General features: G+C 49.1%; 1 protein-coding gene across 4 annotated transcripts in view; it reads right to left on the bottom strand.

Annotated features, from left to right (window-relative positions):
• Positions 1–26: 26 nt before the first annotated feature.
• The window catches only part of REXO1 (RNA exonuclease 1 homolog), a 42,884-nt gene continuing 17,790 nt past the window's right edge, over positions 27–25,120 (bottom strand). For 2 of the 4 annotated variants that reach the window (XM_075444142.1, XM_075444144.1), the window contains exons 3-17: positions 22,947–23,048; positions 21,791–21,958; positions 20,321–20,522; positions 19,480–19,643; positions 17,483–17,620; positions 16,361–16,484; positions 15,157–15,270; positions 13,837–13,974; positions 11,794–11,907; positions 10,917–10,990; positions 7,274–7,384; positions 6,789–6,904; positions 6,492–6,630; positions 3,436–3,556; positions 27–2,730 (exon numbers count right to left, since the gene is read on the bottom strand). In XM_075444142.1, the coding sequence (XP_075300257.1) occupies positions 2,642–2,730; positions 3,436–3,556; positions 6,492–6,630; positions 6,789–6,904; positions 7,274–7,384; positions 10,917–10,990; positions 11,794–11,907; positions 13,837–13,974; positions 15,157–15,270; positions 16,361–16,484; positions 17,483–17,620; positions 19,480–19,643; positions 20,321–20,522; positions 21,791–21,958; positions 22,947–23,048 (1,914 nt within the window). In that variant the 3' untranslated portion in view covers positions 27–2,641. The remainder of the gene's footprint in view (positions 2,731–3,435; positions 3,557–6,491; positions 6,631–6,788; positions 6,905–7,273; positions 7,385–10,916; positions 10,991–11,793; positions 11,908–13,836; positions 13,975–15,156; positions 15,271–16,360; positions 16,485–17,482; positions 17,621–19,479; positions 19,644–20,320; positions 20,523–21,790; positions 21,959–22,946; positions 23,049–25,120) is intronic. The other 2 variants (XR_012766285.1, XM_075444145.1) reach the window with 2 other exon arrangements.

Below are 25,120 nucleotides of genomic sequence, written 5' to 3'. Positions count from 1 at the left end.
AGCCAGACTCAGGAGCGTGCGTCTAGTCAACACCCTTTTATTAAAAACAATTACAAAAGGTTACAGGTTACAACAGTTCTGTACAACCCAACAACCTCTCACAGCCACAAGCCTCTGGTTTTACAGCGTGACGGGGGCGCAGGAAGCCCGTGGGCCCAACGCTTGCCCCGACCCACCCCGACGGCGGGGGGAAGCGGTCCGCTTGCCCACCAACACTCCACAAGGGACACGACCTCCCCCCACACCCCACGCCAAAAGCCGCATTTTAGGGGGGTCCCAGCTGAACCGTGGGGAAAGGAAGGGGAAACAACCGAGGTCCCCTGGCCTGGCAGCACCCATGCTGGGAGGAAGGCACCCCGCAGCCACGCTCTGCCTCCCCAGGCCCAGGCCCTGGGACCAAGCCAAGCAACCAGCCCCCCAGGCAGGACGCCAGCACCCCAGGTCCGCGTTAGGAGACGTGCCGGCTTTTCCAGGGCAGGCAGCCGCGGCGGGAGAGGGCTGGGGAGCTGGGAACCGCGGGGCAAGAGCTGGCTTTGAAATCCAGCGTGTCTGCACGGTAGATCAGCAGCTGCTCCAGGTATCGCCCCGTGGCTGCGGCCAGGGGTGAAGATAACCCGGCGGATAGACAAGGGAAAGAGGCAGAAGCGGGAACAAACCTTCCCTCCCCGGTTAGGAAGCACTGAACTTTCTCTCCCTCTCTCCCAGGGCCTGGGCAGGAGCCGCCCCGTTCCCCGCAGGGGACGCGAAGCGGTGTCCCGAGGCTGCTTCAGGCGGAAGCCCCGCGGCAGGGACGGAGGCGGCTGCAACGCGTGGCCACGGCGGGCTGCGACGTGCCCTGCGGGGTGCTGGGGGAGAGGCAGCGAGCCGCACGGCCCGAAAGTCGGGGTGACGGACAGGCCGGGAGCCCGAGGAAACGCAGCAGGGCTCAGCAGTCAGAGGAGCCTTCACAGTCCCCCTTCTCCTGGTGGCTTCAGCAGCCTGGCAGGGGTCAGGCGCTGGCAGCCACATCCGCGCCTCGAGGACAGCAGTGGGACAGGGAGAGCGTCCCTGGGCTCGCGCACGTGCCAGCACCCTCCGGCCCGCACAGAAGACCTCTGTGCGCGGGACGCAGCCCAGCCCCACGCTGGGGACGGAGCAGGGGTCAGCAGGACGCGCCGGGGGCTCTGACAGACACCGAAACCCAGCAGCTCCGCTGCAGCCAGCCCGGGCCAGGGACGCGGGGCTGGAACCGCACCAGCCACCCGGGAAGCGACGCCAGCGAGGGCCGAGGCGATCGCTGCTCTAATAACGGGGCTGAGCTGCTGCCTGGACCTCAGCTAGAAGATCTCATCTCTCAGGGACCATCTCAGTCAGCTCTGGTTTTCCCCCAGGAGCAACGGAGCCCGGGCAGAGGGACCACCAGAGCCATCCAGCCTGCTTCTGCTCCCGCCCCAGATACTGCAAGCGCGACAGACACGCTCCTAACGAACAGCTGGGTCTCTTGCTCTTCTTAAAACACCCAACATGTAAACGAGTTTAAAAGAGTAATTTTTACCTATTGCTTTTGCTCTGGCCCGCATCAAGTCCCTGCAATCAGGGACAGACTGGTGGGGAGCCCTGCAGACTGCCAGGGCCCACCGCTGGGTGCAACCTTCGCTGCACTGAGGTTCCCCCCAAGACCTTGATCCCTACATAGGAGCTCGCCGGAGACACCCTGGAAGCTCAGGGTCAGGCGAAGGACAGCTCGTCCCAACCCGCAGAGACACGATGCCTGCCCTCGCCACTGTCCTCCCCAACACGGCTGCAAGTCGCTGCGTGGCCCTGGGAGCCCAACTTGTGCCGGCCCCGCTGTCCCCTGCCTCGCTGTTCCACAGCCAGCTCCCCGCGGTCTGGGCAAGGTCTGGCACGCGTGGCTTCTCCCTCCCGCAGCGCTGCGGAACCAGGATGCCAGCCCTCACCGGAGAGATCGCCTGGGGCGCAGCAGGCCGTAACTCCCCTGACCCCGTCTCATTCCTCTCCGACCCAAGCTCTCAGAGACAGCCTCGCTCTCTCGCAGCTCTGCCATTCTCCTCCACAGCGGGGATGCCCTAGGATCTCCTCCCAGACGGCTCGAGCCTCGGCTCTCGCCACCCCTTGCTTGCTGTTCACACAACAGCTACACAATCCACTCACTTTACAGCTTCGCACCCAACTTTCTTCCGCTTCCGAACACTGCGGGAATCTACCAGCTGTGGAGTGGAGAGGCAATTTAAGTTACATTTGGAAAAAAAAAAAAAAGAAAAAGATCTACCTTTAAGTGAACCAGAAAGATCCTTCTGCACGTATCCAACCTACCTCTAAAAGCTTCTCCTAGGAACCGAAGTTCTCTCTGGTTGTGCTACTCAAAACCACCCTGCCATGCCTACGAGGCATCTGTCGTACCACAGAACAACCCTCAGGCGGAGCGAAGAGGATCCGAGAGCCGCTGCCCGGACGCAGGGACCTGCGAGCAGTGAGCCGGCGCCGTTCAGCTGCGCCAGCAGCAGTCCGTAAGTCCTGTAGATACCTGCGAGTGCACGGGGAGTCTGGGGTAGCATGCTGCTGCGTGGACAGTGTTACTCTGGGCATTTATTGCACTGCTTCAAAGAGGTGGAGGAGGAAGAGGAGAGAGAGAAAGCGCAAGTCATCGTTTCACTTTAGCATCTTCTTTGATCTTCCAGACCATCAGCTCCATGCAAGCTCTGGCATCCTCGCTGGAGTCGTGCCCTTCGACTGGGGACAGAAAGACAAGGATGGCTGTTACCACCTCGGCCCCGGCAGCCCCTCCGCTGCCCGGGGGCACGGCACAAAGCACAGAGGAAGGCTTCCCCAGACGCGGTCCTGCCCGACACTGCTGGCCCAGCTGCTCACTGCCCTCTGCCACAGCAGCCACTGGTGCACCTCAGTCACCATGAACCCCCGTGATGGATTTAAAGTAGAAGAATTTCCACATTTTTTGCTGGACTTAAGTTAACGGCTGAAGTCCTGCTAGCCTGTAGGCCCTCAGGCTATGGAGTAGCTGCTCAGAGAGGCCTCGGTTTCCCCAGCTGTATGTCTACAACATGCTCAGGGAAGACAGAAAGGAACATGCCACGCTTCAAACAGGTCAGTCCCGGTTTGCCAAAGACAGGAGGGAGGGCACAGCCTTAATAAAGCTGCCTCTGGCCTTCTCATACCACTTCTCTGGTCCCCCCTTAGTACAGAGAGGGAAGAAGCAAGCGCTGCTGGCCCTCAGAACAGGGTTCAAACTGAAACTCTCTGTGGCAGAGACTTCATGTGTTGGCCCATTCACAGCCACTGCCAGACACTACGCAGGAAAAAAAGATCAGGCGCAAGAGGATGGGGTGTGGGGAGAGCGGAGGAAGGCAGGCCGAAGGAGCCCACATCCAGGTGGGACGGGACACGAGACCCTCAGCCTCAGCTCCTCCTTGGCCTCACCATTGTCCTGGATGATGCGCTTGAGGTAGTCTGCCATCAGCGTCCGGAGAGCCCGCTTGTAAGGCAAACCCAGCCGGTGGGGAAAGACGATCGCGGTGTCCACCACTGTGCCATGGATAAGCTGGAGGGAGGGAGCAGGAGACAGACACGGTTATTTTCCCTCTCCCATAGGGACGGACGCTCCTCAGGATTAACCATGCTAAAGCAATCTTCCGGTCAGCCCCTCAGGCTCTGTGTAATGCTATCACAGAAGCACAGAATGGTAGGGGTCGGCAGGGACCTCTGTAGGTCATCTAGTCCAACCTCCTGCCGAAGCAGGGTCACCCAGAGCAGGCTGCAAAGGACCGCGTCCAGGCGGGTCTGGAATATCTCCAGAGAAGGAGATTGCCAAGCTCCAACCCAACCAGTCTTGCAAGAGGCTCTGGCTGACTCAAAGATGACTCCCCCTTCAAGGGTGCGTGCATGCAGGCTTTCCAGTGCTCTGCCAGCCAACACACCTGCCCTCAAAGCCCTGCCTACCTTGGACATTCAAAGCAGCAGAAATTCAGGGCTGATCCAGTTTGTGTACCTCCAACGACAGGATGGGTCAATCCTTAATACCCTGGCCTGGAGAAGCTGGCGCACCTCCGAGAGTGGCTTTCGCAATGAGAGACTAAGCCAAGGAACCAGCTGACCCCACAAAGCTGCTAACAGCCTTTCAACTGCTGCCCAAGACACGGACTGAAGCGGGAAGGATGTTCAAGTGAAAACCGTACAAAACCCATTGCACATCACACTGGTTCTACAAAAAAAGGCCTGACCTTCCAGGTGCAAACCTGAGAACCTCCAGTCTGTCAACAGTGAGTCAAGAGGAAGTTTTTAACCAGCACCGGCTTTGCAAGGATGAAGTAGGACAAGGAGATCTGGTACTTCTGGGAAGAAGGAACTACAGAGTGGGTGGGAGGGCGGCCCTGGCCAGGCCCACGTTTGAGTCAAAGTGCCTGGGCACACAGGAGAGGCAAGAGGTTTGCTGTCCTCCAGGTATGAAGTGTTGTCATGCTGGAGGAACTGAAGATGCTGAACAGGTCAACATGCTACCTACTCTGCACATCTGACAGAGCCCATAAACAAAGGGTAAGCTGGCTTTTTTTGAATACTGATTTATTACTCTCAGGTGAAGACGAGATTAATCCTCTGTTGCCAAGAATATGTGTTCAGTGAGAGCTAAAGCAAGGTGGATGAAGGCAGTCCCCCACCACGACTACAGGAGGAAAATGTGAGGTCTAAGAGATAAACCTGTATGCCTGACCAAAAGACAGCTCTGTACGGCTCGACACGGGACGACTCAGACGGGACCCTGATAATCCAGTCTCCTCATCTGCCTCAACTCTTCCTAGGCACCAGCTAATGTTGCGTGACAACCCGTAACTTCGTCGTTAATACTTTCATAGCCCAGCTCCGTAAATGCCTGCGAACAGCTGCAGTTTAACAGAAACAACCTGCTACGCTCTTTGGAGTATAAAACTGCCAACATTATGGATCATCTCTCCTCGACTGCAGTCAAGTTTGGCACCCACCCAGGCACAATGATAATTACTTATGTAGATCAGGAAGACTGAGGAAACAGCGTAATATAGCTTTAAATAAAAATTGAAATGCTATCACCATTTGGAGCTTGCCATGGCCATTAGCGAGATGTCGACTTTACTGCCACAGCCTTCAGACATTACGACTTGACATGCCACTGCCTGTCACACGCTGCTGTATTGCTCTCGGGTTTGTTCTCTTGGCAGTGCCTGCGATGCTAAGAGAAAATCATGCCTGTAAGAGGCCGACGCGGTCGTCTTGTGCTGATAAAACTGTAAATAATTTTTTTATGATGATGATGAACTCTGTGAGAGGCTGGGATAAAGGGTGCCACGGAGAGGTAAAGCGCTTTGCAGGCATTAAAACCTCCTGCTTCCAAACCACCGCTGTGAGCTGGCAGCCACAGCTTCTTCATCAAAGAAGCTGCACGATAAAGAACGGCTGGAGGAAGTTCTGGCTTGTGAACACAGACGAAAGACTCAGCTCCTGCCTGCTGCACGCTTTCTTGGTGACCCTGGACAAGCCCCCGGGGATCTATGTTCAGAGTGGAAGGAGAGGACAGCCCTCCCTCGCAGGACAGCGGAGACGGTTGGGAGATGTGCAGGCTACACTGACTAGGGCCAGGCAGGAAACAGGACAGATGAAAGGTCAAAATAGCTTGATCAAAGTCACACCACAAATCACAGCAAACCAGGCAGAGAACTTCACTCAGAGAAAACAGACATTTGAACGTTAGCAGGGAAACCATGAGAATTATCGCCAGTGGCAGAGATAACGAAGATGCTTGTCCTGTGTCTAAAATATTGTGTCAGGGGAGGTTTAGAATGGATATTAGGAAAAATTTCTTTAATGGAAGAGTTGTAAAGCATTGGCCCAGGCTGCCCAGGGCAGCGGTGGAGTCCCCATCCCTGGAGGGGTTCAAAAAACGTGTAGATGTGGCACTTCAGGGCATGATTTAGCAGGCATGGGGGTGATGGGTTGATGGTTAGACTTGATGATCTTAGAGGTCTTTTCCAACCTTAATGATTTCATGAAATAGTTACTGTGGAGATCCAGAGGGCACAGGGGACCCCAGAGCCTCCCTGTTTGTGCCCTGACCCTGGCTGAGCACATCTTCAATCCAGTCAAAGGATCCTGACACTAACAGAGGACTCTTGACTATACGGACAGGGCTGAAAGGCAACTGATTTGATATCAGTCCTTCCAACCATCCCTGCCCCATTCACCCTCCCCAGTCACCTCTAGAGACGTCTGTCACCCTGGGCAGCACCAGTCACCAAAAACCAGGGTGACACCATGAGTGACACACACGACCCACACCCTTGCTCTTCCACCACAGACAACTTCCCACTGGCTCAAAGACAAGACAGATCTACTGTGTCCTCCTGGTTCTTGGAAAGAAACACTTCCTAAATTTAAAGGAGACATGTAACACACACCACGGCGGGAAAGAACCAGACAGAGATGTCAACACAAGACATGCAAGTTACCTTTAGTGCAAATAAGTCACTTTCCAAGCTGTGCCCTATCAATATGGTATCTGCACTGAACATGTTCAGTAGGACGGCTTGGACATCCCGCAGGGTGATACTAGTGTTCTCCAGGTCTTCTTCTGTCACACCTGAGAATCTGCAGAGCAAGAGCAGAAAGGAGGGCTTCCTTCACTAAAGGAACACCTTAAGGCCCAAAGCGTCCAGCCATTAGGAAATGGTGGTCAATGGAGTTAACAAGTGCTCCCAGCCATTCCCCCGAGTTCCTGGTTCTGACCCAAGGAAGGCGGTCCTTACCTGGTGTTATAGTCCACCACCTTGGTGTCCGGTTTGACGAAGGTGTCGTATACCACTTTCAGGTCAGAGTTAATCACAGTTACTCTTGTCAGCTCCAGTCCTTGCTTCGTGTAGCACTGCAAGCAACAGAGCAGACATGAAGACACGTGCATGCGACCACAGCACGGTGTCCATGGAGCCATTCACCAAAGTGCTGCAGCTCCTAAAATGCAGCACGTCTTGTGTAGCACGGCCAGGCAGCAAACACTGCTCAATATCAGCCAAAGCTTTTCAAGGGTGCATGTAGTCCACAAATGAAGCATACATTGCCAAAACTAATTAACAAGAGCTAATTTAAATGTACAAGACCAATCTGATTTAGAGTCCACAACAGAAAGGAACGATGGTAGGGAAACCATTTTCCTGCAGTCCCTTCTATCGCACCCTCAGCCTTCCTCAAAAAGCTTTATTTTGCTTGTGCGTTGCCCCTGTGGTTAGGGACCCACCATTTCACAGTCTAAGGCGTAGATTCCAGGGTAGCCATCAGTCGTAGGCAACTTCTCGAAAGTCTTCACAAAGCCATCTAGGCTCTCCTTTCGCCCATCATGGACATGTTGCTTAAAGGAAAGAAAAAAACCAGGGACAATTGTAGACCATAGGAAGAAGAATACAAAAAGTCGGCTTCAATAGAACCTCCCATTTAAACAAAAAGAATTTTTTTTTATCATTTCTAAAGGTTAATGAGGAATAAGTTTTGCCTACCAGTCAGTCTGAGAAGGTCACCACAACAGCAAATGTGGCCATGTGCAACCCCAATTCCAAAGCAAGATCAGGGCTAGTGGCATCACATTGCCAGCTCATGTGGGAGCAACGCATCACACATCTAGGGACAAGTAGCTTTCAACTTTCAACTTGGAGCAGAATTACCCAGAGAAGGTCACAATGAGGTCTTACACTGATTTAACTCCAGATGCTGGCTCCTGGTTTAGCTTGCGGCTGAGACATGCCTGGGTGCAGGACTCTAATCCCTGACATCCCCGTTGGAGCATTGCCGTCAGGTCACCACAGATGGCGTGAGAAACTCCGGTGTAACGAAGTACCAGAAAATGTCAGTGTGTGCCTACAGGTAAAAGCCACTGTATTCCAACACCACTCAGTTTGCAGACAAACAGGAGCTACGGCCTACCAGCCCTTGTGGCAATAAATGGAGAGTATTTCCAACCACTCCTCATTATCCCAAGATAAAGTTCTTGGGTCAAAATGATCCCGCTCAGAAGAGCTCCTCAAGCTACCAGTGAAACTCAGGGAGTGATTTCACAAGTGGCTTAAGCCAATGCAACACTAAGCTGCTGTTGCAACAGGCACTCCCACTCCCCTCTCCTCCACAGCCACAAATGCCACCCTGCCTGATCAGCCTGAAGGCCACCTTTGCAGGGGGAGTTTTGAACTGGATGATTGCGCTGGTCCAGTTACCTGCACCACTGCACCGGTGGGAAGCAGGAACACGTAATCGAGGGCAGGGCAGAGGCTGCGACTGCTCTTTTACCCACTAACATGGCTTTAGGTCAAATTAAACTGCGGCACCGCACCCAGCGGTGACACTCTCTCTCCCTTATTCTCCAGTGGGGTTTTCTGTTTTGTTCAAGTTTTGTGTATCCCTAAATCTCAGTGTATTTCTGCACAATCACAGCAGCCTGCATACAGCCTCCTTTATCGTGCTTCTCACAGATCCCACCCTACAAACTGTGCTTCTTTGTCTCAGGATAGAAATGCTGGAGACATGAGGAACCGAAGCACTTTGTAAACCTGAAACCTGTAAGCAGCGAGATAACCAGAGCAAGGATTTGTGGATTTTCCTGGACCGGTTATTACTGCAGGTACAGCCAGAGTACAGAGAACTGCATCATTTGAAGTTAACGGGGTAGCTGGGCCATCACTGAGTCCAATTTCTCCCTGTATCCAAAGCCAGCACTGCTCAAAGGTTGCATTTTTCATCCCTTCCCAGAAGCAAGAGGCCACACTTGTCCATTCTGCACTTCTGCCCGTGATCTGACTGTTTTGCTGAAGAAATGGGTAGAGCAGATTACCAGGCCAACAGATAGTAAACGCTTCTCTCCCTTGCAGCTTGATCCCTTCCTTCCCTCTGTAATACAAGAGGCAGTGATAACTGGGCAGTGAAGGAAAGAAAAAAAAAAAATTAGGTGTTTGTCTACACTAGTTGATGTTCTGCAACTGTCCAATTCTTCCTTGCCGAGAGGAGGGCAGAGAAGTTGCTTCTGCCTTTCAGACCAGAGCAAGAAGCAGACTCAGCTATCACAAAGAACATCAGCTCCAGACTCCTCCGCTCCTGGGGAGCGGCAGCTACCAGCACAGCTCCATCCTGCCATCCCCTGCCACGCCGGCCAACTGCAACAGAATCCAGACGGGCACATCCCAAATGCATTTGGAAGCAAAAGACACAGACATGTTTTTTTCCAAGCAGCTACAGATCCAGTCACTTAGACCAGTTTCTTACTACAAGAGCTTGCTGTTTTCAATGCCCTCCTTCAAAGCTGAAAGATACTGTGCTCCCCAGTAGACCGAACATCCCAATATCTCCTTGCACATCCTCAGCGGGCTGTGGACTCCAGCCTTAAATCTAGCAAAGGATGCTGTGAAACTCCCTCGTTTGGATGAGAAAACCAAGAAAGGCAGACCATGGTGATCTGTAGCAGCACAACAACTAGGAGGCAGATGCGCAAGGATGCCTGAGCCCTGGAGCACTGGCGGCATGCTTCATTGAGTAAGAGGCTATTAGCGAGATTGTATGTTTCTTAAAAGGCCATGAGGTTTTATCGTATACAACAGCCACGCAAAAACATGCAGAGAAGTCATGTTTTTATAGCCCCATCAATTTCTGCAGACTTCCCTGCTGGATGTTTTTTGGAACACTGATTAAAGAGAGATCCTAATTTCACATGAAAAAGAAACAGGAGAAGTAGCAGCCTGCCTGATCCCACCCATGCATCAGACTGTGCAGGGCAGCTTTTTTTTTTTTTAGGCTTTTTAGCTTTTTTTTCCGTCCATACAGACAATTCTTCCCGTTTTGACAAGCCTTGAATTCTGCCCTAGAACTCACTTCCCAGCTCTAGCTTCTGGCCAGACCAAGCAGGGCACAAGCCCCTCCAGGACCCACAGCCAGCCTTGCTGGCCCTGTATCGCCTGAGGTCTTTCAAACAGGGGACAAGCAGATGTCTTGTGCCCTGTAAGCTGCAGGAGCCCCTTTCACCGGACATGGCCCTTACAGATCCCCTCTCACTTGGTTCTTTATTCCGCTTCTCCCCCTTGTGTGGCAGCTGCCAAATATAAAAATGCCATTGAAACAAGTGCGAGGAGCATCCGCGGAGACCTGAGGGAGAGGCAACAGGCGGATTGCTCCCTTCAGTCAATGGTTCGAGAGGGCCAGTGATGCCAGGCTGGGAAGCCAACTCTCCTGTTGCCTAAGGGAAAAAAAAAGAAGCAAGCACCTGTGCAAAGGTATCCCAAACAGCGTCCAGGTCTATCAAAGGGCCAAACCTCCATCTCTGAGCAGGTATTTTATTCTGCTTTCTAGTGCTGGGATCCCTTCCCCTTTCTCTCTCCTTAAGAGAAGGAGTATTTATGAGTTACAGCAGGCTCCTTGGGAAGGTTCCTCCCCTTAATACAACAAAGAGCACGCAGTAAACAGAAAACCAAGAAAAGATTTGGCCTACAGCATAAAGTTACCTTAGCACAGGCATCCGGGAAAGGAAAAAAATGGGAAAAAGGTTTTGGATCACTGTTGTAGAGGCCCTGACCCTGCTCCTTAAAATGAAATTCCTTGTTTCTCACTTCTTCCCTGTTTCCCTAAAGAAGTCTGTATCTGAGCTTTTGCTGGGCAGCTTAATCCACCAGCATTTACTTGCAGCAAATGAAACCACCTCACTCCAGACAGTTGAGTCTCCTCCTTCCTGCCAAACACTGAATTTTCCTACCTTTGCATAGCAAAAGATATTTAAGCAGTACTTGTTTTCCCTCCTTAAGGGAAGCCACCATTCTTCTCAAGGCTCAAGCAACAATTACACAGCCATCACCACTGTAAGCAGAGAAGAAATGTCACCGAGAATAAAAAGGTGTTGCTCAATAACTTACTTTAGCAACCTGGCAGCCTGGTGAACCCACAGCTCCTGAGCAGCAGCTATAATGAGTTTCCCATCCACCTGGCACTGAAAGAGCAAAAGATAAGAGTCAAAGAGAAGAGTCCTGTTAATGAGAGACCTAAACTTTAGCTCTCGCATGCAGAGACATCCTGAAGGAGCACAGCAACAATAATGTGTCAAACAAATGGGAAAAATAAGTACGGATTCGCACGCAGCAATCTAAAGAGTTTAAGTCTCTCATACTCAGCCAGACAAACTCCAGAAGCCACCAGGATGCTTTGATGGAAAACCACAGCAGAGCTCAAACTAGGTTAGTGTCAGGCTGCGAATAAATTCATCCAAGACACAGAATCACAGAATCACAGAATGGTAGGGGTTGGCAGGGACCTCTGTGGGTCACCCAGCCCAAACCCCTGCCGAAGCAGGGTCACCCAGAGCAGGCTGCACAGCACTGCGTCCAGGCGGGTCTTGAGTATCTCCAGTGAAGGAGACCAGTAGACTCTCCTGCGCAGTGACAGATGCCTAGTGCTCCCAAGCCAGCCCCCTAAAAAGACTGATTTTTTTCAAAAGGCACAGGAAAGTTTGTTCCTTCTTTGACATTTTTTAAACTGAAAGATGAACAAACTCTGCTCCAGCCCCAGCGTCACGTTTTTGGGTCCGTACCACAACTCTCCAGCAGCTCTCTGCAAGCCTATTTCAGCAGCAGCAGGGCCACCCAGTGCCAAAACCAGGAACTGTCACAACCTGCGAGCGTGACAAGCCCCCAAAGCCACAAAGTGTTCCACAGCAACTCAAACCCGAGGTAGATTCCTATGTTCGGAGCTAGAACGCAGCTAGCATGTGAATAAGCCCTGTATGGAGAGCTATACCTCTCTGCTTGCGTAGCCTTCCCCAGTGATGGACACACTCCTCTTTGCGAATGCAGCTGCCAGAGGCTGAGACCATGTACTCAGTGCCGCAGCGACAACAAATCCTGCAGGAGGCTTTAAGAGAAGAGAGAAGCAAGAGTCAGGTCACTAGAAATCCTCCACCTGTCAAACTTGGCCAAAGCACAAGTCAGTCAGAATCACTGAAGCCCCAAACACCGGCCAGACAACTTTTCCTCTTAAAAAGGGTTCCAAATGTTGTTTCAAACTCCCACAAAGACACGGCAATCCCTCTAAAAACACAGCCCTGTAGCATTTGCCCCCCCAGACATTTTTCAGAGGCAAACATAAGACTCCCTAGTGTTTTTGGTGCGCAACGTCAGCTCCAACACAGTTCACATCAACATTTGCTGCATTGTTTCTCCTGCCACAGCACACTGCGTTGTACTCTTAACACAGTTATTTTAAGAAACAGGATAAATAAGTCATTCTTTGGACATCAGAGCTAACAAAGCCTGGTTTCCAGGGGATCTGTGCCTTGTCACTTCCAAATGACATTCGAGTTCTTCCTCAGCACAGCTTTTCTGTAAGGGTTCTCCAGCATCTAAAAACGGGAATGCTTACAGCACAGCCTGGCCCGCTCAGGGGCTGATTACGGACTTCTGCCTCCTGTCGTCTGTGCTTGTACTGCCCACAATTCAGAGAAGGGAGACACAAAAAAACACAGTAAAGGAGCTGACTGCCGTGCTTCTGATCTCCATGCTGTTCCCCGAGTTCTAGTGTGAGCATTTAACCTGCTAGTATGTTCTCAGCTATACGTAACACCAGTCCAGACCATTTCTGTCCACTGACCATGGCAGCAGCATTAACAGACTAGCAATAGATTTCATTAAATCAGAACAAATTCAAAGACCCTGCAACAAACTACAGAAACAGAACCAAGAACATGATATCAGCATTGTATATAGGAGCTGGCTGGTTAACTGGAGAAAAGGGCTCTAACAAATACAGTACCTGACAGTGTTAACGCAGGAGAGCTTTTGTAGAGGTTGCTTCAGCAACCGCAGGACAAATGTAGACACAAGGTGTTAACATGAATGAGCACTTAGTACACTTCAGCAAGGTCTCTCCGAAGAGATGCTCAGAGGAGTGTGGCAAGGCACCTCAAAGTATGTCCTAAGTATGTGTTTTACCCCTGCTGCATCACAGCCCTGCTCTAATCAGTCTCTGAGAAGCGTAAATCCTTCTACTGGAGTTCAGAAAATTCAGGCAGAGGAGGACTCCACCCTGTCCTGAGGAAACCTGAGGGATCACTTCGTCCAGCTGCAAAAAGGGCTTTCGGGAACTGCTTGGTCCCGCACTATCAAGAGATCAAGCAGAAAACTGGGCAATCCAAACCAGCCAGGCATGACCCACTGCAAAACCAGCCTGGCCCAATGTTGGTCAGCATCCCACCATAACAGCAGTTCACCTGCACAAAGACACAAAGAAGTCCTTCCCCTCGAAGGGGTGAGGTTCAGGTTCACCAGATGCTGAACAGGAGCCTCTCTCCAACCATTTCCCTTGCAATAGCAGCAGAGAGCCTCCAGGTTAGCACAGCAAAGTTGGAGTCAAAACCTGCTCTGAGTGAGCAAGTGCAAAACACACGCCCTCGCAGGGGGCGGCCGAAGGCAGCTCGTCCAGGGAGACAACCCGACCAATGCATGTTTGTTGGCAGCAATTAGAAACCTCACTCGGCCTCACAGCCCCACAAGCCCCAAACTATAAACCTTGTGTCAAAAAATCAGTCTTGTGACAGGCAAGCTCAAGAAAGTCGTCCTCTAGAAAGGCAGCAGACTTCTACGGACACAATCCTCTCCTCCTTGACCAGCCGGCCTGCAGAGACAGGGGTCACAGCCAAGGAGACCCATCACAAGAGAAGCAAGCGGCTCCATGCTGAGATGAAGAACATCTTTGTGCAAAAAGACCAGCTGCAAGCAGGACAGGCATCTCCAGTTGTAACGTATCTAGCAAACCTCACAGAATGAAAAAGCCAGCAGAGCTTACAGTCAAGCGTTTTCTTCTCCTCTGCAGTGAAGAGGACAGCACGGCCGGGCTTCTCTGGGTGAGGCATTGGGTAACCATTTTCCTTGAGCTGCTCCTCAGTCATGAGATATTCCTTTAGTCGCCGGTACAAGGCAGCTCCTGCACACAAAGACAATGCTGAAGCCAGATCACTTAAGGAGGGGCTGTTTCTCTCACTATTTTTTGCTTTATCAAGCCTCCCGGCAGGGACTCCCACTATTCTAAAATTGCTTCCACTGCCTTTGTTCAGGATTGACAGGGAAATAGGTGCCAGGGCAGTATTTTTAAAACTCTCATCATTGGTGCACAAGGTGATTTTTAACCTCTTCAACAACCAGTATTCAGTCTGGAAAACACAGCTGAAACAGAATTCCTCCAAAGCGCCCATCTTCAGCCCTTTTTATTACCAGTGTGAGACTTCTCCCATCTTAATGTTTCAAATGCTTTAACTGATAATTTGCAACACAGCCCAGAGAATACCCCTCAAAGGCCACCCACAGCTAGCTAAAAAATTCATTATCTGAAGCTTTCTTCTTGCTGTTGATTCCAGGCTGCTCGTTTCATTTCACAGCATAATTATAACTTCTTGCACTCTGCTCAATATCTCTTCTTTCGCTGCTACGTTAAACCCTTCCAATATTGCAGTGCACCCTTTGATGTTGCTTAGCTGAGCTATACAGGCTCTTTTAAGCTTTCTCCATGTCAATTCCTTCTGCTCTGTGGCCTCCCCGTCTCTTCTCTGATCTCCTCAACAATTTGCCTACATCTCTTGGCAACCAAAATACCCATAACCGATCTGAGCCAAAACGAATAATGCTTGTGGCACAATCCTTTGGCTACGATATGACCTTACTATGACATTCGTAAACGTGAAAATGAGCCCTGCAGAGCAGATGGAGATATTTGTAAGTTTGCCTTTTAATCCGACAGGCACATTGTAAAGTACTGCTTCAGGGCAAGAAAGTTGAAGTAAAATCCAGAAATAAAAGCCCCAAAGTCGGCAATACCCAAAACACAAGAGGCAGCTCTGAACAGTTCCTGATGCTACATCAAAGCCACGCAGACTACATCAGTGAACTCCCAGCCCAAAGTGGGGAAGTCAGGAAAGCGCTGATCAGAGTGGCGAACCGTTCATTGAGCAACTCTGCAGCCCGGCACTGCAGTTAGGTAACAACTCATAACACTGGCCCGCAGATACATCACAGCACTTCACGCATCAGCAAGATCCTGCTCTCCCCAGTCACAGCGTTCTACGTCCAGCTATTATTTACGGGTCACAGCCTCGCAGGAGCGGGGTCTTACCTGTTAAATCCTCTGCTCTCAAGCTCCCTGACCGGTTTAGAGTAAAGCTTGTCTTAGCAGCAAGCTTCCCTCCCAGCACAGCTTCATGGGACACCACTTTCTTGTTACTTGTCTCTGCAGCGAGAAGAGGGAAGAAGCAAAACAAGACAGAGATCAGGCACCCAGCTGAGTAAGTGACTTCAGTCCTAGGGCTTGGGGCACTACACATGGGCAGAATGAGGACTGCAGTTATCCTCTTCAATTCTTGCTCTGCTCCAGAAATTGGCACGTGTGAGGTGGTGGCCTAGCATTTTCATTCTAGCACTACATGGAGCTTTCTCTTTGCACTGTCAGCCCGCAGCAACTTTTTTTAAGGGCAGCAAGGACATTTTTACAGTTCTGCTGGAAACTATGGTAGCTCTGTCTGCTTAGTCTGCCCAGCAAGGCCTCCTACCGACCAAAAGCAAGAGAGGACTAAGCACTGAAGCAACTCGACCCAGTCATGTACTGCATGGTGGGATCACCTGCCCACAGCGCACGGCTTTGTTGTCAGGCCCCTGCAGACCAGACTCCCACACTGAATCTTTCAACTTCTTTTAGAAAGGAGCTTCAGAGCTCTAGAATATGCTCAGCACATCAGATAATGGCAGATAGGTGCTTTTTACTAATCATTAACTGGCAGCCCTCTCCTAAAGGCCAGCCTCCCAAGTTCAGCCGCTCTGACTAATGGCCATGAAGGTAATGAAGACAGAGGGGAGAAAGGGAAGAGACCAGGAAAAAAAAATTCACAAGAACAGCACAAATTGATTGTTTAATGTACCCTCTCGAGAGCCAATAATGAAATGTCTTAACCCTCTTCGTTTCTCTCTTGAAGCTTAATGTGTGTAACAGATTTCTGTGGTGATGGACGAGTCTATCACTTTGAAGGCATCATGTGAAAGTTACTCCATTAGCGGGGCTTTTCATTTTAAAGAACTTGTGCTAAAAAAAAAAAAAAATCCATGTGGCATTATCTCCATTTAGGTTCAGACAGCCAACAAAGCATCGTAGGACTTGCCTCTTGAAGGCCCATTAAAGCTTGCCAGACTATAAAAAGCTAACTGGAGTTGTTTGCCTTTCAGCATAATGCTTCTGAGAAATGGGTCTGTCTTTTCAACAAGTTCCCTCTCCGTGGCTTCTAATCCAAGCAGGGCTCCGATTACTAAACCACAAACGTGGTACGTACTGTTCGTACTGGACGGGGAATTGGGCACTAGGCTTCGGAGCTTCTTTAGGGTGTTCACTGCCACGTTCAGGTAGATGTTGCGACTGGTGCTACGTTCATAAGCCACCTTCTCTTCTGACAGAGCCTGCAAACAATGCAAGTCATTACTACATGCTCTCTTTCCACTACTGCTTTTGGAGAAAAGAAATGTTTGGCTCTTAAAATACAGAATCCAAGTATGATAGCAAAAAAAATCGCCTGTCAAGGAATCGAGTAATAAAGTGGAACATGGCACAAATATATACTGGTTTTGGGGCCTGCTTTGGTGAGTAAGAGAAAAAAATAGTTGTATTTTAAACAAAGTGCTGGAAGAAGCATTTTTGCGTGAAACCTTTTCTGACAGATTAACAAAGCAGTTCTGGAACTGCCTGGGAAAAGCTGTTTTCCCCACTTCGGTGGCAGTGAAAGATCTTAAGTGGCAAGAAAAGGGAATCTGGCAAATGGTTACTCCTTGGATACAACAGGAACATTCCCCCTAGGGAGCTGTGAAGGTGGAATCCCACAGAAGAAATCCTCGTGGCATCTGCTTTGGTTACAAAACACACCACATAGCGTCCCACACTTACCCAACTAACATTAAGGGCCAAAGTTTTCTAGTAAAACACGTTACTCTCTCAACTCTGCTTTTAGAAATCCTACTACACTATTCCCTACTGCTAGCAGGCTCCTTAAAAGCCTCGCAGCTCATAAGCAGCAAGTTTTACCAATTACATCTATCTCAAACACTTACCTCTGCTGAACACTTAAGATTCCAGGAGGTGTTTGCTGCTGTACCAGAGCAAAAGGCCTTTTCATTGAGCTCGACCATAACGCACATTCCCCTACGTCCCTCTTCTGGCATTATTAAAAAGATCGTGCACGCTTTCTGAATGAAGGGAAAGATGGGATTTCCTACTGGAAACCCCCATGGGAATTACACTTTCTGTTGTCCCATCTGGAATTATTCAATGCCAGTCTCCCCTACAGAACTGTCTGTGGTTAGGAGAGTTTTCTGGGTTTGCTGCAATTTTAGAAGACCTTAGCCAAGGCAAAGGATGTTATTCTCTGCTGCAGACTTTATTCATAAGAAGCATCAGTACAGACCTTGTCAAATGCTTCCTGGGAGGAGGAGCAGAATTTCAGGCACTCATCAATGAAGAGATTGAGATATCTTTGACGAATGTTTGTTGGGACTTTAGCACCAAATTCTGTGGGAATAACAGGCCTCTGTAAGCTGGTGCTCTAAAGATGAGACAGAGAGAGAGAAAGAGGCTATTCAGGGTTTAAGAAGTACGTCGCTTTGAGACTCTCACGCTTCCTGCTATGTTATTAATAGTGGCATGACTTCCTTTCTGAAAATCTGCCCAAAGCTAAACATAACATGCATCATTTTTGGTACTAAAAATGCCACTTGAAGCTTTTGTGCCACCTTCAGTATTTGAACTACTTCAAAAACCAACCACTTTTCATTACACCACTCACCCAGCAGCCAAGGGCTCCCAGTGGCATTAGTCACAACACTACACCTACACATACGAGCATTCCAGACCATGAAAATGATGACATTTACATCAAGAGATTCAAGACTAGCACAGTACCAAGCACCATGCTTGGAACTGGAGATACGAACACACAACACCAGTTATGTGCCCCACAGACATGGTTTTCAGTATTGTGGCTGTGAAGAGAAAACGGGAGGCCGACTCCTGCCAGCCCGCCAGCCAGCTAAATCATCACACTTTCCATGGGATCCCTGTAACTTTGCTGCACTGGGTGTTTTCTTCCTTTTTTAATGCCAATCATGATGCTCTTGAAAACATTTCCTCCTTAAACTGAACGATGACATCTTCGTGCATAAAACCTGCATGTTGGACCAAGCTATGACCTACCACTGCAGTTTTCCATTTAACAGCAGTTTATCCATCAAATCACATAATTTGTCTCCTTTTCAGAGATGAAACTGTACGTTCACCTCTCAAACACCTAATTTGTTTGTGCGTCTTCCTCCATCCCACCCAAGAGACGTCATAAACCATCTGCTGCAACCTGTATTAAAAATAGCTCTACGGAAGATATGGCCACGTTCAAAGGGGAGCAACTGGTCCTACCTCAATGGGAAGAGGGCTCATTCGCCTCATGACACTTCCACTTTGATGCCCTGTTCAAGTGAATTCAGTAATTTTCATTTTATATATATATATTTTTCCCCTCAATCTCTAATATGATACCCTTAAGCAGCTCTATAACACTGAAAAATATTGTATCCTTTCAGTTATTTCTTTCATTTCTAATCGGCTTCAAGTTACACGCTACTATAGTGGGGAAGGGAGAAAATTGCTTTTCACTCCTACAGAAATAATGAATTAGAGCATGTTATGACATATCTTGACACAAGATATCATCAATAAAGGTGTCTTTAATCAAGTCCTGGCACTAATTGTGTTCCTTGCCAAGCACGTCAGCGAACAGCTTCTCATGCCGTCCACATGCTGCTACATGAGGAACTCTGTTCTGAACTGACTTAGCAAGTAACGTGTTCCCCAGTGCTCGTGGGGAAAGGAGGGACTTCTTTGCTGAGGAACTCATGGCAAAAGTACCCAAAGGCCGGGCAGGTATCCCAGTGGTGGGAGAGAGAGGTTTTTACTAAATATTAACAGCAGCACAAAGTTTAAATGATCCCACTTTAACTACATAGGTCACTGCGGGACATTATTCATAACCACCTTCCTCAGTACGGCCCACAAAGCCCAGGAAGGCCATTAATCCAGCCATGCCTTTTGAACACGAGAGGCTCCAAGTCCCTGACACAAACAGCTACGCACCTAGCCAGACAGCACAACACAAGACTCAAACCGAAGATGAGTGATCAATATTCAAAGAGATCAGAGCAGCACTTAAGTATTTCTATCTTTTTAAGCTCCTACCCCTCGAGTGTTTAATTTTTTATACAATACTATCAAGGAAAACCGCAGGAAGAAACAAACCCATTTAATCACCCTAATCAAAACACCGCTCTTCAGAGAGTGCTAAGTTTAGAGCAGCGTGGTTAAACGTACCACCCTCCGTGGGGAATGACCAGAAAGATTTCAAGTTTCCCTTACCTGTAAGGAGGGAACATGTGCTACCCTTTTTGGCACGACAGTGCTGGTGGTCTTTGAAGCCATCCCAGCTAAGGTGCAAGCCTTCAGAGGAAGCATGGGTGCTTCAGAGTCATTGGAAGGTGTGACACTCCTGCCAGCAGCAGTCGTCTTACTGCTCACAAGGCCTGGAAGAAACAGAAAACATCTTTAGGTAGAAATCCCACCACTGGGCTTCAAGTTGCCAGAATGAACTTACTATAAAAGGTCCATGCTGCAAGCTGTAACTTTTTTCAAATGGAAGCCTCCAGAGGGATACAAATTGGGTAATTTCACCACCTTCCAGGCAAGGATGAAGGAACCTTCTGCCAGGAAACGTGCCTCATTTCTGTTTGTTTTGGGGTGACTGAGTCAGCAGAGTTGAAAGAGGTAAACCTGTCAGCTACGATGCACTAACTGCCCCTCACGTCAGCTCTGAGTCCTTCCAACTACAAAGGGATACCAACGAGCATTAATTAGTACTTCCCTCCTGTTCGTGCCACCTCTGCAGGCTTGAGTGGTAGAGTGAATGAGGAGCAAACACACTCCAAGGAAGCAAGCGAAAAAGAACAGGCTGAAGTGAGAGAGGCTGGGTGAGACAGACGGGGAAAGAGGGCTCTACATCTAGTCTGTCGCTTTTCAGAACAAGATGGAGTTTCTCAGGGGGAAGACCTTCCCCCGGTCACTATCAGGAAAGATTCAAGTCGCGGCCAGTGCTACACAGCTGATGGTTTCACATCCACTCCGGACAAGTTTAAACAGAACACAGTGTCTTTTTACAGGGGGGAGGACAGGACAGCGATCAAAAATAACACTGCTGGCTTACTTTGTCTGGCTGCTGCGGAAAGGGCTGCATTTGGCACGTGAGCAATCCTCTTCTTTTCTCCTGGCAAAGAAAGAGAGGCCTTTTGAACGGCCACAGCCAGCTGTGCCGCCTGCTGCTGAGCCAGCTGGATCCTCTGGTAACAGACCTCCTGCGCGGTGAGGGGACGGTACGGCCGGACTACGGGCTTGCTCGGGACCTCTGCCTGCACAGACAAAAAGGTGTGAAAGACAACATGCTCGCCTGCTTTACCCCCACCCTCTGGCATCCATTCACCCAAGAAAGGTCTCTTTTCCTCAGCCCCTCTCTGCCAGCAAATACAGGTTTTTGAGAAGATCCCAACCATCTTCCAGAAAAAAAAATATTTAGAGTCACTCACTGAAAAAAATGACATTAATGATTCACCTCTGGCAAGGCCTCCCGGCACTCTGGCACTTTCCGAAATTGGTAGGTGGTATCTGAACTGCTTGTTTAGTGGCATGATGTTCCCCATCACTATGTCCAACCCACTTTTGGACTCTGTCAATACTCTCAGCTCTACAGTCTTGCACTAGAAAAAAATCTAGCCCCATGCTGCCTACTGCATGCTTCTTCAGTTTATACTGCAATGAGAAAATGACCAGCTATTCTCCATTCCACTTTGCTACACAATGCTGAGTTTTACAGCGCTCTCCCTGCCTCTCTTTCCCATGCTGAAGAACCAGTGCCATCTACCCTTGCATCACAGCAGCTCCCCGCCCCTCAGCAGCCTGGGTTCAGGTCTCTGTTCCTGTAACTAATTAAAAGTCTCACATGTACATATTTGTGGAATTAGAGCATTATATAAACTGAGCTCTGAATTTTCAGCAGGCTCTGCCCCTGCCTACTTCTGGAGGCATTTCACTGCTTCAGCCGTTACTAGAACAAACAAGTTACACATGCATTTTCTTTGATGTCCAAATTTAGGTTGCAGGAAAGGTGCCAGAAATTATATCAGCAAAGAGAGAAGTTTTCTATCAGCAGAAGTACAAGAGAAGCAGCAGTAGTACAAACTTCTCTCTACTACTTAATAACCTTTGAAATCTGAGAAACAGGCCTTCCCTCCTGAAATCTCTTCAGAGAAGGGTGAGCTCGCACAGCCCACGTGTAACTTGGCACTTCTGAGACCGCAAATTGGGGGCAAGCTGGCACCTCCTGCATTCCTGGTCTCTGACACGAGCTTCTGGATACCAAACTGAGTGCAGTCAGCCATTAAATGATAATTACAGACTTCTGAGCAGGACAGGACACTCATTTTCTGCCTCACCTTCAATTCCTTTGGCCCACCATATCCCCCAACAGCTAAACTAGAACTCAGCTCCCTCCCGTTCTGTTTGCTCAGTCCTTGAGCTATAAATCACAAGCAAGATTGAGCAAATATTCTACTTGGAGGGACACAGCAAAGCACAAGCCTCAGCTCTGCACATAAAAGCAGCAGTTCAGGTCTTACAGCACCTCCTGAACAGACTTGGCAGCAGCAGCGCTGAGCTGAGATCCTCCAGGGAACACAGGTCCTGGTGTGCGCGCACGGGAGCTGCTGCTGAGCACACCAGATCGGCTCTGTTTGCCCACGCAGCGGCCGTGCTGGGGGGCTCGCATCTTTGGAAAGCATTTTGGGATCAGCTGTCACATTGAGAAAGTGCATGTAAAGATTTGTACATGTCTAAAAGGCACCTATTTACAATAAATATTTGAGTTAATGAATTTCCAACCCATTTGCTTCAGTCTCTTATCTCTTCACTTTGGAAGAAAGGGCCCTTATCAAAACACATGAACTGGCTGAAGATATGTAGTTAAATAAAATGCATTGTATTGACCTCAGGGCTTCAAATTATTAAAAGCAAAGAGACCTTTTCCAGGCAGAGAGGAAAGGAAGAACAATTAATTTAGACTACCCAGCTCAAATCAGCACGTAAGTCTCCACTCTTATCCTGCTGGAACATAAAACTGACTAATCTGTACTCAGCACCTGGAGGGAAACACATTAAGCCCTCAGAGAAAACATGAATTAAAATCCCAGTGAGAAAGAAGTAAAAAAAAACAACCTGAATGCCTTCCTTGCCTTTTTTATTTTATTCTTCTCCTCTGTGTTTAAAGTATTTTCACAACTGTGAAAGCAGAATATCAAACAAAATACTGTTGGTATCTTGGCTGACTCAGAACAGATACAAGGTCATGGTTCTAAACATCAGACAAAATTCCTAGAGCTATCTTATAGGTCCACAAGACAAAGAAAAGAACCATCAGGCACAGACTGACCTTGTGTCCAGCTAATTTTTATCTAAGTGATTGAATGAGGCTGTACCATAGAAAAATGAACATCTCAATCTATCCCAAAGAGTTACACAGTGCAGAATCCATTTACTCTTCCACAGCTTACCTCTGGTTTTAGGAAAGTTTATTAGAGTTTTGCTGCCATTTGTAACAGACGCCTAACCAAATTTTTCAGAAATCAGAAAGGGGAGGAAAGAAATCATAGACGGACTCCAGCGCAAACAACTCATACGCTGCTACCTGAACCTGGGACTGCATCGTTTCCCAGTGTCGTTAACAGGACAGAAGTTCCTCGCTTTAAAGAATCTAAACTTTTCCTTCTAAAAGTTGCACTTACGTTTCCTTGCTTGACAAGATGAGAGATCCTTCTTTTTTGGCCAGGGAACAAGGTAGTTAAATTATCTTCTGTCTTTTCTTCATTTCCTTCCTCTTTGGACAGCTGGAAAACAACAAAAACAAGCTTCCAAAATTGAACAGACTCGAAGATCCCTCTCCATGAGCAGATCTGAGAAGTCTCCTTTTGGGTTAACAGAAAATCCTTGCAGGTGGCAGGTGAGAACAACACGTGGTCAGCTGCTGAGCTACCAAAGCAAACCTTGCTTTGAACCCAAGAGCCACCAACGAAGCCAAAGAAGAGCAGCATCATTGCAGCTCCCACCCAAGCAGTCACTCCACGAGCTGTGCACTAGGCAGCACTGCCGCGATTCAGGACACCCCCTACCCACCACGAGCGGCCTGAGCACCCTGCTCCTGCCAGCTGCCTGCTCACACACCTCACCTTTCATGGTATTCCTAAAATCCAGTGGGGTTAGGGATTTTTTCTTTTGGTAAGAACTTGGGACCTGACTCATTTCTGCCCCTGTACAACGTGCTGCCAGAACAGGTCCTAAAAACCTGCTCAACGTCAAACCACGGTGCCCCCACGCCATGTTTAGGGAAACGTTTCTCTGCAGTTTTATCCACAGCCATATCTGCAGAAAGACTACGGCGACAGATCCCCAGGTGGCAAATCTGCATGGCCAGAAACCCAGGAGGAAGTAACAGCACCTCTTCAGCTAAAGCTGCTTCTGAGCTAACATCTCAGACTTGCTACTGGCGCAGAGGGAAACCACTTTCAAACCTTCTTTGAATTTGACTCGGCTGTTCACCTCTACAAAACACACTTCACAAGTTTATTTTTCAAAACTCCAGCTGCTCTTCAGTCAATCTTGCTTTCAGTTTTCCAGCAGAGCTCCTGACAAAGCTCTGAGCAGAGACGAGCCTGACAACCTCTTCGAAATTCAGCAACAGAGCTGAAGGCTGGGTTGGGGATGAGCTCAGACTCCGCTCCGGCTGAGCTTGTGTTCATCACCACGAGGGCATTCTGGATGAGCACTGCACACTGAATCACTGCGCTCTCTAGGAACTCGGCAAGTCTGTTAATTCAGTTACATCCTTAATAAACTCTCTCACAAAGCGATCCTTCCCAGTGGAAAAGTACCACACTGCCCACATGCGCCTTCCCTCCGGACTAGCACATTACTGAGACCAAATGACACGGGCTCCATCTACAAAATTATTTCATAAACAAAACAATTCCCCGGGACCAATCCCACCTACCAAAAATGCAGCGGGGAAGCAGGTACCTACTCACAAACAGCCGTCTCTCAAAGGAGGACCCCTCCGCTGCAATGCTTGTTCCTCCCTTTCCAAAACAGGGGGAAATTCAACGTCAGTGCAGGGATCTAAGGTAAAGCATGTGCAAGAGAAACACACGTGGCTGCTGACAGCTGAACATTCCCACTCCATCCCAGAATTAACGGTTTGCAGGGACTGGCAGCCCCTCGTTCAGCACTTTCTGAATTCAGCCCATTTTGAATCATGCCGGATTTGGAAAGCTCTAAACGGATTAGCATTTCCCACTATAGATCGCATGCTCTTACACTATTTTCACTTAAACCAGGCCATTTGAAGAAACAAAGCCAAAAATAAAGCTCTCATTCCTAGCTGGGAATTACACTAAACACTGAAGAAAGAACAGCTGAATTTTAAACAAGCAAAATCAAGTAATGCTTAATAGTTCAGAAGAAAATCGTTACACTCAACTGCTTTATATAGTTCCTCTACCAAGGCATTTCACATGAGTGTAAAAAAGGTCTTTACTTGTCAGCAACAGCGACTTCTCTCCAAGCAGACCGGGGACGTTATCACAACAGAGAGTTCAGCAAAAAGCTTGAATAGTCCAGCTATTCTTTTCAAAAGCTGAGCTCTCCTCCCCACGCTGCAGATCCCTGCTCACTTTGTCCTCCATGTACAGATGGTCATGAATGGAAGAACGTTGCTCCCGGCCACTTCACCCACCCAGCCAACAAAAGCCTGAAAACCAGCACCGATGCCTGATGCCTTTTCTAGAATAAAAGTCAACAATCAGCCACACCAGGAGAAACTGCCTCTCCGCCAGGCAGTCGCCTGGTTCCTGCTGCACTCACCCTGCCCCTCCTTCAGATCAATAATCCCACAGGGATCTAAACT

The sequence above is a fragment of the Opisthocomus hoazin genome, chromosome 27 (assembly GCF_030867145.1).
Source record: "Opisthocomus hoazin isolate bOpiHoa1 chromosome 27, bOpiHoa1.hap1, whole genome shotgun sequence".
NCBI lineage: Eukaryota > Metazoa > Chordata > Aves > Opisthocomiformes > Opisthocomidae > Opisthocomus > Opisthocomus hoazin.
The sequence above is the reverse complement of the archived record's forward strand: the minus strand, read 5'-3'. Positions and strand labels throughout refer to the sequence as shown.